The sequence below is a fragment of the Alligator sinensis genome, unplaced genomic scaffold, assembly GCF_000455745.1.
Source record: "Alligator sinensis unplaced genomic scaffold, ASM45574v1 scaffold799_1, whole genome shotgun sequence".
NCBI classification, from domain to species: Eukaryota; Metazoa; Chordata; order Crocodylia; family Alligatoridae; genus Alligator; species Alligator sinensis.
The window spans coordinates 41,253-54,787 of NW_005843328.1; the positions used below are offsets into that span (position 1 = coordinate 41,253).

Sequence of the window (13,535 nt, forward strand, 5' to 3'; positions counted from 1 at the left end):
GAGCTAAAGACATGCTTGACATAAATTCCAAGAAAACCACACAACAACAAAAGATGTCTATTAAGCAGATGTCTGCAAACTAATGCCTTCTGAAAATAAATGAGGATTTTCCTTTGGATTTGTTTGTTTGTTTCTCCAAACAGGTCACATTCAGCTTAAGCAAAGTGTGTACACAGCTGTCACATTCCTAATGACATGCCCTCATCCAGTAACATCTATGTGAAATTGAAATTCAAGCTCTAAAATCAGGGAACAGACGTTGATGCTACTGAACCTAGTATACCAGTTATCATTACTAAAACATGGTTGATATGAATTAGCCAGGAAAAGACAGCAAAGAACCAAAGAACAATATGATAGGTAACTCTCATGAGGCAAAGCACGGATGGTTTTGGTAAAAACAGACAGTGGTAAGTAAAAACAGTGTTGTATTTGTGTGCCATTTTTTTTTTTAATAATAGCACAACTGGTGAGCAAATAGACATCCCTACCTGTGGCCAGGCCACATCAGTGGTGCAACAAAAGGAGCATGTCTGCACATGACACTACAAGGCCATAACAACATGCTACAGTGACATAGCATCTGTGGGTGTCTACAGGTGACTGCCAGGTACATCGCCATAGCAATACACTTCCCCGTTATAGCACATCGTTACGGTGAATTAACTTCTAAAAATAACCATGCGCCACACATACACTGCAGTACAAGTTGTTACTGAGCTGTGATTTAGTACCTCCAAAAGTATAGGTCATCACAAGAATTCCCTGGGATCCTGCCACCCTGCGCCCCCTTGCTAGAACCTGTGTAAATCCATTGCTTCACACCAGGGCACAGATTAGCATGGGTCCTGGTTTTACCTGCTTTGATATCTTGTATTACAGAAACTGTATATTTGGGAGAGGTGTTGGGCAAGCTTTCAAGTACAGAACGGCCAGGTCCTTCAGACTGAGAGAATGGCACTTTGTACCCAAAAGCTTGCCCAGCATCTTTCTCCAGTAACAGATATCCTGAAAAGACCCTCGTCTCTCATAAATGGTCTGTATCATCATTGCTGTTAACACCCTCCCCCCATTAGACCCAATAGTCCTAATGGTAAAATAATGCTAGAATCTGGAATGGGCTCCCAAGGGAGGTGGTGCTCACCCCTTGGGGCTCTTCAGGAGGAGACTGGGCAGGCACCTGGCTGGGATCACATAACCCCAGGGTTGGTCACACTTTTCTTGCCTGCCAGGGACAGGGGGTTGGACAAGATCGCCCACTGAGGTCCCTTCTGACTCTACAAATCTATAATGTCCCGGCCTGTTCAAATGAAGATGACAACATGTTAATCAGTTTAGTCATTGACTGGATATGTTATGATTTCCAGTCATAAGCAGATATGCAATTTTGAAAAGGCACAGTGTTGCAGATGTGCTTGCCGTGGCAGAGGCAGATATACCTCCTCCCCGCTGGCTTATGTGCCTCCCTCCATCTTGATCCATGCCACAGCTACCTCCACATTGCAATGCTCCATCAGGCACTACTTGGTGTTCACATCGGACATAGAAGATGTCAGTGGCCCTGACTGCCTGGGTCCCCTGCAGCATCCAGAAAGCAGGAACTGAGGTCCAACCATGGTGGGGATGGGAAGGTAGTGTGACTGCAGCCCCTGAGCTGGCAGGAGACATCTTAGGGATGGCATGGAGAGGGGGATAGACACAGTCAGTATCATAATTTGGGGTGGGAAAGCAGGACAGCAGCCCCAGGAACCAACTAAGTGGTGGTGCCAGATAGGTGGTCCTCCCAAGGTGTCTGCAGCACAGTCCAGCAGCAGCCTCATCTTGTTGTTGCAGCAGTAGCCAGGTCCATAGATTCTAGAGGATGTTGAGAGAGAAAATATTAGGTATAATTCCCATGTAAAACTGGACATATTGCTTTAAATCAAATGGACTATTACGGATGTAACAGGAAGATTGCCACTAATGACTTTACCTCCTTTTATGTAAATTTCAATTGGAGAATGAAACAGAAAGAAAAAGTTGTATTGGCTAAAAAACAGGCTTATGCTGAAGTAGAAATGTTAACAGGATCATAGGAAAATAGGGCTAGAACGACCTCAGAAATGCAAGTAGTTCAGCTCCCTGCTCAAGGCAGGATGATCCTTGACTAAACCATTTAAGCCAAGTGTCTGTATGACCAGTTTTTAAAAATTTCCAGGTATGGAGATTCCACAGTTTCTCTAGGTAGCCTCTTCCAGTGCTTAACTACTGTCACGCTATGTCTACACATTGCCATATGGTGACATTGCTGTAGCACCATGCTTTAGTACTTCCTTTTGGAAGTACTAAAGCACGGCACAACATGGGCAGTTACTGCACTATGTGTGTGGCGCATGGTTACATTTTGCTGCTATGTCACTGTAGCAGCGCACTATATTAAGGAAGTGTGTTGCTATTGGCAATGTAGCTCGTGATCACGCGTAGATGTGCCCTTATAGTCAAAAAGTACTTCCTAATCCACAACCTTCATTTCTTCTGTTGTGGGTTGATGCCATTGCCCCTAATTATGTTCCCTACAGGCAGAGAGAAGTCTGGCACACGCTACCAGTTCATCATTCATTTCTTTTGTCTGTTCTCTCTAAAATGCTTATAAGTCTCACCTCTCCCCTGTGGTTCTCTGTCATGTCCTATGCTACATTGCTACAGATCCTCACAGTGACAATTGGGCAGCCTAAAACTGAAGGATCTGTAATCCCTTTGAATGCCGATTACCTGTCCCAATATCTCAAAGTAATAACCTGACCTAGTCAATATGCTTCTCTGTACCTCAACAAAGGGCTGCATTCAGACTGTGTTCAGGTAGTAGACAAATCACAATTCTGAGGGATAGAATTTGCCATGTAAAATGCTACACAGAGTCATTCTTTCCTCATGTCTGCTCAATAAACTGCTACTCTGGTTGACATGCAATCACAATACATCAGTAACTTTGTCCAGAGGATAATGTACAGAAGCCTGTGATGCATTGCCAGCTAACTTTAACTCTTTTACCCAGGTTTTCAGGCAGTGAATAAGAGAAAGGTTCAGGATAAAAAAGGGATATATTAAATATGTGGCATAAACACAGAATTAATGTTTTTACTTTGCCAAGTTTAGGCAGTAGCTAACTGTACATCCTCATCCAACATACCAATAACACAGTGCAATGTGTACAGCAGAATACCTATTATTTCTGTGTATGGAGATCTTGAACCTTGGATGGATTTCACAAGCTTTTCATAGACTTTCTCAGGTGCTAATCAAGGATTAGTCAAAATGACAATGGTGTCTGACAGTAAATTAGTGCCATTTGTCTCCATTTTGGTGTCACCTGAAACTATTATCTGTAAAATGAATTAAGTCCTTTTAAGACTCCAGAAGTTTACACAGTGCTTTCTTCAAGGCATCCTTCATGTCCCTGTTCCTAAGACTGTAGATGACAGGGTTCATAGTGGGTATCAGGATGGTAAAGAAGGCAGAAGACAACTTGCTAAGACTGTTCTGTGAATTGTTTTCTGGTACCCCATAGATAAATCAGTATTGGAACAAAGAACGAAGTCACCATAATGAGGCATGAAGAATAGATAGCAAATGCTTTTTTTCTCCATATATATTATTATTATTTTAATGTACATCTATGCCAGTATATTGCTATTTTGGATACACAGAGCTTAAGATCCAGGCGAGCTGGGTAGGGTCAGTTTGCCCCAAGTGGTGCAATTTGTCCCACACCAAAGTTCATGTTCAAGCATCTGTGCTGAGGCACAAATCTCTGGCACAAATTTGTGCCACTGCTATTTGAGCTGCTGCAAGAGCACATGCCTGCATGTGCAGGCACACCCATTGACTGCACAGTAAAGCATGATCATCTGCATGTGCAGATACTTATAGTGCAGTCAATTAGTTTATTCTGCAGTTAATTCACTACCTGAAAATGTGGGTAGCAAATTAACCATGGAGTAGTTACTGAACAGTAGCACATGTGTACCTGCCAACCTGGAGCAAATTTGCTCCCAGTCATTCCCACCACCGGGGACCCCCAGGTTAGCCCCAAGGACACAGGACTTGGAGCTTCTCCAGCCCCAGGATTGGGGCAGCTCTTTGCCTGCCCCAGCCTGGCCCTTAAAACGCTGCAGTGACTCCGGGTTCTGGGCCACCTACAGACAGCCTCTGGCCACCAGTCCCACACCAGTGGCTCCCAGCCAGCCACAGCAGCCTTCACCAGTGAGAGAAACAATGGGAATGTCTGCATGAGATGTGTTAATGCACATTAGTCTAAGTTAATGCACATTACAGGCATGCTTCTACATAAGTGTACTCTGAATCTGCATTAACTTAGGCTAATCGTGGCTAAATCTGATACCTGCAAATCCAACCCTAACTTTCTATGATTCTAGTTAATGTGCATTAACTCATGTGTAGACACCACCCAGCACTAACTTTAGTGATGGGTCTGCCCTGCTACTAGGGGGCCATCCTGAGCCCAGCTCCAGGGAACATCCAGGGTCTGGGATGCTGTGTACCGGTCCCAGGGCCCTGCCCCCCAAGCCACTCCCCCACAACCCCCCATTCTGGACTTGAAGACCCAAAATATTGTAAATAACTTTCCCCTTGTATAGTTTTCCCCTTGTAAGTGGGTTTTGTTATTGTTGGTAGGTGGGGAGGGTGGTGGAGGGGCTCTGTTGATTGAGGAGGTAGGGGAAAGAATGGGGGTGGGTGTTGTGAGGGTCAGTGTTCCCTCTAAGGTACGTGCATGTGTGGCCATGCACAAGTAAAAATCTTGCCACGCACCACCTTTTTATGGCTGTGCACCAACCCAGAGAGAAGCTGGGTGCGGAGTACAGCAGAGGCACCAAGGCTGGCATGGGACACTTACTGGTGGTAAGCTCCTCATGCAGGGCAGGCAGTGGCTCCTCCTTGAGGTGATACAGGGGCAGGAACAGAGACAGAGATGGGGGTGGGGGCAGGGGCTGGGGTCCGGCGGGGGCTCCAACGGCTCCAGGGACCGGCTCCACAGGGTCTGGGGAACTGCTCCGCTCGCCTGCATCACCTCCGCGAGTGAAGAGGCACATGGCATCAGGGATGGGGAGTGGAGAAGTTCTCCGGAGCTGGTGGAGCCCACAGAGCAGTTCCTGGGAGCCAGCAGAGCCTGCACCAGCCCTAGCCCCCAGCCCTGTCCCCATCCCCGCCCCTGCCTTACTTCAGGGAGGAGCTGCTGCCTGCCCTGCATGAGGAGTGAAGAGCTTACCTTCATCTGGCGGCCAAACCTTGCCCGCTCCCACTTGGACACTTACCGGCGGACCACACCGTGCCAGAAGGGGAAGGCAGGACTGAAGCAATGTGCTCACAGACTGAAGCGACACACTCATGGACTGAAGTGGCACACTCATGGACCACTACTCCTTAGAGGGAACATTGGTGAGGCTAATAAAGTTTTTTTTGTTTCATCCACGTGTGTGTCCTGAGTGGTGCTGGGAGTGGGCAGGGGGTAGGTATGTGGGAGGCAGGGCAGGCAGGCTGGCATGGGAAGTGCAGGAGAAGGGGGTCAGGAATGGCCTCCCACAGCCATTGCCCTGGCCCCCGCTGGTGGGTGCACAGTTGTCCTTGGGCCTGGGGGCACTGGGGGGCTGCTGGGGCCAGCAGGGCCAGCACCATGGCCAGAAGGAGCATGGAGCACTGGGCATCACTGGCAGGGCCAAGGGCAGGGACAAGGACTGGAAAAGCCCTGATGCAGGGAAGCAGGGTGGGTAAAGGAGGGAGCTGCTGAATGCTGTCCCTGTACTGGGCATGTGGCTCCTGGGCAGGGAAGGGGCTGGCCAGGGATCAGTTTCCCAGATGGTTGCCAAGTGCTGGCAGCTGGCTCTGTCTTCAACATGGTTGCTAAGCACTGGCAGCTATGTAGGCACAGACTGGAGACCCACTCCCTCTCCCCGGTGGCCACAGGGGCACATGGCAGGGCTTCTGGGACTTGGGATTATCTTTAGTACAAAGTCTGTGCCCAGGTACACACTTGCCAAAAATCACTTAATGTGCATTAAATTTAGTCACACTTACATGCACATGTACACATGCCCAGTAAATACCAAATGAGAGATCTAAATCTTGGGGGTGAGGGTTGGGTTTTTGTTGTGGGTTGTTGGTTTGTTTGTTTGTTTTTTGGGGGGGGGGGGGTATTTTTTGTCTTCCCTTACCCCACATAATAAATATTATTTCACAGTTCCAAAACAATCCAGCCCCCTCATTCTGTAAAATAAAAACCTTTTGAGATGAGAAGTTTCCCTCTGACAAAAGTTTTACTCTACTCACTTTGTTTTTTTTCTAGTTTTGCCTAATATATATATATATATATATATATAAACTATGTTATGCAGGAGCCTAGAGAATTTAGGAACCCACATCATACTGATGCCAAACTCCCTTAGGGCCCTCTAAAAAATCAGAGACTATATCATTTGCATTCCCTTAACAAATTCCCGTTAGCAGAATTCCAAGGCAAAGTTAACCATCCTCAGAGAATAATCTGCAATGCAAAGGAGAAGGCACACCTTGCAGTAAGAGCTACAAGAAGAAATAAAGGAGCTTCAGTGACTGACCATAGTACAGAATCTTTTTGGGAAATGTATGCTATTCACTGAGAGATATGATCTCTATGAAGATTAAAGGGAATCTACCTTCTAGCCTCTGGGATACTGGTAAAAGAGATTATGTTACAGATTTCCACCTTGTACAACGTGAGTTGTAAAGTAAGTGCACCTTTCAAACTCCTGATAGTTAAAAAATGTAGACCCTATAAGGCATTCTTTCTGTCTACCCTGATAGTATAAAATCCTCTATTTTTAGAGTGATATTCACTTGAATTGTCTGGAACAATGCCTACCTAAGAGATTGTTTTTGCCTATAAATTGTGCCAGGGTTAAGATAAAATGGGACTGAAGGCTCACTGCAGGAGAAAAGGTGTCCCACAAAAGCTCCAGACACAAAGTCTCTTTCCTCAGGGTTGGGCTAAGAAAGGACATTTGAAGAAAGACTTCAGGAAGTCCCAAATCTTTTTGAACTTCTTTTGCAACTTTACAGTTGGTCAAATAAAACACATTATCATCATGCCTCCCCAAACATACACTTGTTTCTTCCATATTACCTAGACCATCACAGTTACAATGCTCCAACTCAGCTACAAACTGTGATGATCGTCATGATACTCAAGATTAAATTACCAAACTCTTTGTTTGTTTCTGTTACTTACTTTGTTTTATTCTAAGCTTTATCTTATGACTTGTTATGCTTCTTTCAAAGGGCTTTCTTGCCCAAATCTCTCCAAAACAACATTTCAAAAATCATCTCTGAATCTCTCATTTTCAAGCATCCCTGTCTTCTAAACTAGGTTCCTTATCCTTACTCATAAGCCTTTTCTTCATCCTCTGCCCTAATCTTCACATTTATTTTAACAGTTTTCATGTTTTATACTTCTTCTCACTTTTTCTCATCCCCTTTGCCTTCTTCCAAAACCTGCCTTGTCCTCATTCACGAAACCCAGAAGCCTCTCAACTGCTTCAGATCCCATCTTAGAACCTATATCTTTAAAAAAATCCATTACCCAAAATCACCTTAAGGAACAGAAACTGAAGCACAGAGAGGAAATACAAGTAATATCAGAGTGGAATGATTATCCTTTCTTTCTCTTCTTATTTCATGACTTGTGATTTTACAAAAAGACAGGACTTAATAGAAGCATATCTTCCAAATGTATGCTCTTGACCCAGCCATTAGATCTATAAATTAAGTGTTTGTGATCAATCATGGAAAACTGGGAAATTAAACAGAGGCTACTATATAAAAATAGGTCTATCTTCTACAAATAATACAGCATATTTTTTTTCTTTTTTTGTCTCCCAAGTAAATAACATGGAAACCACAGAGCTGGGAAATAAAACAGTCATTACAGAATTCATTCTCATGGGATTTGGGAATCTCCCTGGACTGCAAGTTCCACTCTTTCTGCTGTTTCTCATGATCTATATCATGACCATGTTTGGGAACATCCTCATTGTTGTGCTGATTGGGACTGATCGATGCCTTCAGACTCCCATGTATTTCTTCCTTGGGAACTTGTCCTGCTTGGAAACCTGCTACATCTCCACAATCCTGCCCAGGGTGCTTGCTAGCTTCCTGACTGAGGATAGGACCATATCCGTTAGGGGATGCCTCATTCAGTATTATTTTTTTGGGATCCTGGCAGGTTCTGAATGTTATCTTCTCACAGCAATGTCTTATGATCGCTATTTAGCAGTATGTAAACCACTGCACTATGCATCGATTATGAATAGGAGGCTTTGCCTATGGCTAACAATTGGCTTTTATATAAGTGGCGGTCTGGCTAATACTATTGTAGTGTTTTTCATGTCACAACTAACTTTCTGTAGCTATAGTGAAATCAACCATTTCTTTTGTGATTTCCCACAATTGCTCGCTTGCTTGCAGTAACACCCTTGAGATGGAACTTGCCATGTCCATTATTTGTTCTCTTTGCACTTTCCCTCCTTCTCTATTAACAGTAATATCCTATGTTTATATTATCACCACCATATTCAAAATTCCTTCCACCACAGGAAGGCAAAAAGCATTTTCCACCTGCTCCTCTCACCTCATCATGGTGACAGTTTTCTATGGGACTCTAATTATTGTGTACCTGCTACCAAAATCCAACACAATGCGAGACCTCAACAAGGTGTTCTCTGTCTTCTACACTGTCTTGACTCCCCTACTCAATCCCCTCGTTTACCGCCTGAGAAACAAAGATGTCAAGGAGTCCATAAGGAAAGCTGTCAGGAAATACGTAGATTTTGTAAGAACCCAGAAAGCATTTGCCATTTTTTTTAAGGTTCACAGGAAGAAGATGGCCTGGTAGTCCGAGTCAGACTGGCAAACTATAGGTTACCCTTTGTACTACTCCAGAAGAAAGCAAGATGGGCTTAGGATACGTAAAGGTGACTTGATCCTTCATGATAAGAATGAGAGCCCTTACCACACATACAAGAGGATGTGCCAATGCATTGTTTATTTAGAGTGGGGAATGCAGTGGGTTTTGATCATTTGATTTACCTCCATTGGGCTCTTTGAAAATTCTCATTTATCAGCCACTGCTAATAAGAAAATGCAATATTTGCTCCATCTCAGTGATTGCGTTTCAAGGTTGGGGAACAATGGTGAAAACTAAGTCTGTGTCAGAAGAGATTGTGAAATGTAAATCATAGCAAATGGATATCTGACTTATTGTATGTAAATGTCTGAAAAGTTGGGATAATTATATCTGCAATAGAAAACTCGATTTAATTTAAAGGAGGCCACAATGTTTCACATAATTTTGCTACCATCTCACCCTTCTCCTTCTGTCTTTTCTTCCTTCCTTCATTCTTGGGATCATAGGGTGAAGGGAAAATAAGGCTAGAAGGGACCTCATGAAGTCATGTAGTCCAACCTCCCCTTACTGAACCATCTCAGTTAAGTTTCTTTCTAAGCTGTGTCACAACCCAAGGGTGTGATTTTTGTTTGTGTGCACTTCGGCACTGCTGAATTATTTCCCGCCACTTGTAGCTTTCTTTGCAGGGTGCATTTCTAGGTTGCAAAAGAGAAATGCACGGTGCAAGGAGTTCCCGCCATTCGTATTCAAATTTGTGTCCCACTATTGGCCAGTTCTAAATTATTCCCACGTGGCGGCTAGTGATTGGCCTGCTAGCCGTATAAGAGGCTTGAGCGATTTCCGCCCAAGTTGGAGGAGTCCACGACTATCAGGAGGAAGAGAACTTCACATCTCGTGAAGATCTCTAAGCGCTGCGGAGCCTATCGGACCCAGCGTGTATCTCAAGAAGGCTATAGGGGTCTGATCAACCTCTCGCCTCTCCCCGTCACCGCCTGATCCCTCGACGTACCCTTCCCTGTGCGCAAGTTCCACGGAGCCTAGCAAACTTCGTGTGAGTGAATCCAGAGCTCTACCTGGGGTCGAGACCTGCAGGTTTATCTTCCCGTCGCCGAAACCCCATTGCGACGTACCCTCATGTTCTGCATGTTCAAGTTTTGTTTTGTTTTGTAACTGCAACTCAAGCAAGTTTTCCTGCCTGCACCGCGACCATCTTCGGTGTAAGTAAAATAATCTTAAATCAACCACTAAGTGTCCGTGCCTAATTCTAGCGTACCGCCTGCCTTCCCCAACCCGGCGTGTCCGGGCTGCTGGCCACAGCCCTCCGCACGGAAAAAAGCCCCCGAGGGCCTCGGACCGCTCCCAGCCCGCACAAGCTGTTCTTGAAAATATCCAGGGATGGAGATAGAGGTATAGTGAGCATCTTTAGCAACCTGGGACAAGTACTATCCGCTGGAGAAACCGGGCTGTGTGGAAGGAGGTTTTACCAGCCCCACTTTCTCCACGCTCTGGTAGCAGCTGCTTCTGCAGCTAAGAAACAAGCTCACTGCACTTCAGCTGTGGCAGGGGGCACAAAAATGTGACACCCACCCCATTACCTCCAGAAGTCTTTGCTATGGCAGGTGTAGCCCAGTCGTAGGAGCTGAGGAAGAGAGGTCAAGCAGAACAACATCCCTCTTGGGATTTTTGCCATGGGTGGTGCACCTCCTTTTCAAGTAGTGCAGCGTTTTCCAGTCAGTGTGCCGTGGCGCACTGGCATGCTGTCAGGCATGTCCAGGTGTGCCACAGTATTTTGGGCTGGAGCCACACCCCCCACCTGGTGCTGCTGCAGACAGACAGATGGGGAGCGTGGCTCCAGCCCAAAACACCGTCACACGCACCCCCCCACTCACTCCACGCTTGGCTGCTCACCACCCCCTCACCCCGCATTTGGCCAGTGTGCCATGGGGTGGGAGAGGCCATGTAAGTGTGCCGTGTGGTGAAAATGGTCAGGGAACCCTGAAGTAGTGTATCTAGGGGCATGGGGGTTGGGGCAGAACAAGGCACTGAGGACATTCCTGGAGAGCTAAAGTTGAATGCTGCACATTGGCTGCATCATCCTCATAGAAAAAGCTGTTTGTACTTGTCCTTGTTGAATTTCATCTCATTAATTTCAGACCATTTCTCAAGTTTATCCAGGTCATTTTTGATCCTAGCCCTGCCATACAGAGTGTCTGCAATCCACCAAACTTGGTGTCATCCACAAATCTGTAAAATTTGCACTCAGTCTCATTGCATGTATCATTAATGATGTTAAACAATACAGGACCCAAGACAGACCCCTGAGGGAACCTCACTTAATAACTCTTCCAAGAAACACACTGCCTTGCTTTCTCAGACAAAATTGGACCTGCATATCATTTACCCTGAGGCCTATTTAATTTTTTTTTTTTTTAGCTTAAATGTATTCTTAGTGTAAATGAAAATAAAACCCCTTATTCTCTCTCTCTATCCCCATTTTCTATTGTGGTAGCAACTATCTCTAAGGTTTCTGATTTTTAAAGCTTTCTTGGAGATATAAAAATCCAATTCCTATTATCCTATTCTCTCTCCCCCACCACCACCATCCTAGGATGCACCATTCCCAGACCTTCCCATGCTTTTGGTGCATGGGCAAACTTTCAACCCTCCTGAACTCTATTGCCCCAAGCCAACACCCCAGATTTCCCTGGGGGTGTGATCTCAGCACACCCTGACCACTCTGTGCACCGAGGGGCAGCTCATTACTTTACTAGCACACCAGTGTGCATACAGCTGGTGAGCTGTTGGTGCCAGAGGAGTAATTAAAAAGCCAATTCACTGTGAATGAGCATGGACTATTGGCTCTTAGCACTGAAAACCCTCTCCATCTCTACCCACCCTGCCTCTCCCCACCACTGCCGGTCACTGCACCATGGCTCAGCTTCTCCTCCTCCCCAGTATTCATTTGAACTGATCCGTTATTTATTTGAAATAGCTTTCAGCACCCCCTCAGCCAACCCATGCAGTGAGCCTACTTGGTCTTGGCTCTGCCCTGGTGTGAGTATTAACCCAACTCCATCCTGATCCAACCCCAATTTACTAAAACATGTGCAAATCTTAGATTTTTTATTTATTCATTTTTTAACCCTCTCTCATTATATCTCTTTGTGCCTGTTCACTTCAAACAGTTTTTTCAAGACTTCTGCCCTTCCCACTCACAACTCCTGCTGGCGGCAGAGTGAAGCCATTCCCAAACCTTCCCACTCCTACTTAATAAATAATTAAGTAAATAAATAAAATACATTTGTATTTTTAATTAAGTAAATAGCTTTAAGTAAATAATATTTAATTAAGTAAATAATTAAGTAAATACATACAATAAATTAAAATAAAATAAATTAAAAAATCCTATTTCTCTGGTGGAACTACAAGGCACCTTTCCTCCTCTTTGCCCACCCCAGAGGATGAATAGAGTCTTGGCCACTGCTCACCAGGCCTTCTGGTGGCAAGTCACAGTTGTTCAGGTCTGAGACAGCATTAAACCTTAACTAGCGACTGCTCTAAAACCACTCTAACTTTATGAGGACACAACATTCCACAGATTTTAAAATGTTTTAAATGTAACCTGGAAACAGCACCCTAAGCCCCAAAGTCTAAGAGTTATTTAATTTCCACTGATTTCACTGGCAGTTAGGCACCTAACCCCAGTGAACACTTTGGTCTAGTTGCCTACAGAATGAAGGGAAGCAAAACTTGATTAAAAATGTAATCACAAAATTCAGACCATTTTGACCTTGATATAAAAAGATATTACTGAAATTTTAATCCAATCTAAAAATCCGAGTACTTTCAAGTCCTCATTGGCAGAATTGTCAAGGGAGATGTCACAATTGGTCGCAAACACTTATGTATGCTGAATCAGGAGAGACCTTTTGGTGTTAGTCTTGAACATACCACATATATTTTACTAACACAGACAACAAAAGCATAGGCACCAGTCTGGAATATCAGAGTTTCTCCAAGTGTACAAATAAGAAGGGGAGAAAAAACAGATCTGAAGCATCCATATCTGGATTCCTGAAATACTCAGGGAAGAAATCATTATGGAATTTGCTCTACGCAAGGGGTGCCATTCTGTTCCCTTCCTAATATCCAAATATCCACTTTTCACTGTCTATACAGCATTTTAAGTCATGTATGGGGCAAGAGAGAACATAATATCTCTTTACTTGGCACTGGTTAGGCCTTATAGCATTGTGTGCAGTTTTGGGTGTCATATTTTGAAAAGTCCATGGAGAAGTGAAAGCGGGTCAAGGTGGGTGAAAACTGATAAAAATGTTGAAGGACTCAGAAAGCAAGGCATAGGGGAAGAGGTTGACAGAAATAGGCATTTTCAGTGTGTAGAAAAGGTGAAGAGGGGGACATGAAAGTAATCTTCAGATATCTGAAGGGCTATCATAAAGAAAAGGAAGAACACTTCTTCTCTCTTGGTGTGGATGTAACCATAAAAAATAATATGGTTGATTCCTTCAGGGCATTACATAGCAAATGAGTTTGCTAAAAAGTTACTTTCTAGTTAAACTTGAGCAAGCAGCTGCAAGTT

At 44.5% G+C, this 13,535-nt stretch overlaps 1 protein-coding gene across 1 annotated transcript; it reads left to right on the forward strand.

Moving 5' to 3' along the window:
- Window positions 1-7,920: 7,920 nt before the first annotated feature.
- On the forward strand, window positions 7,921-8,923 carry LOC112548619 (olfactory receptor-like protein OLF1). Its single transcript, XM_025194866.1, is given in 2 exon segments — window positions 7,921-8,480; window positions 8,482-8,923. Coding segments are annotated over 2 exon segments (1,002 nt in total).
- The last annotated feature ends 4,612 nt before the right edge of the window (window positions 8,924-13,535 follow it).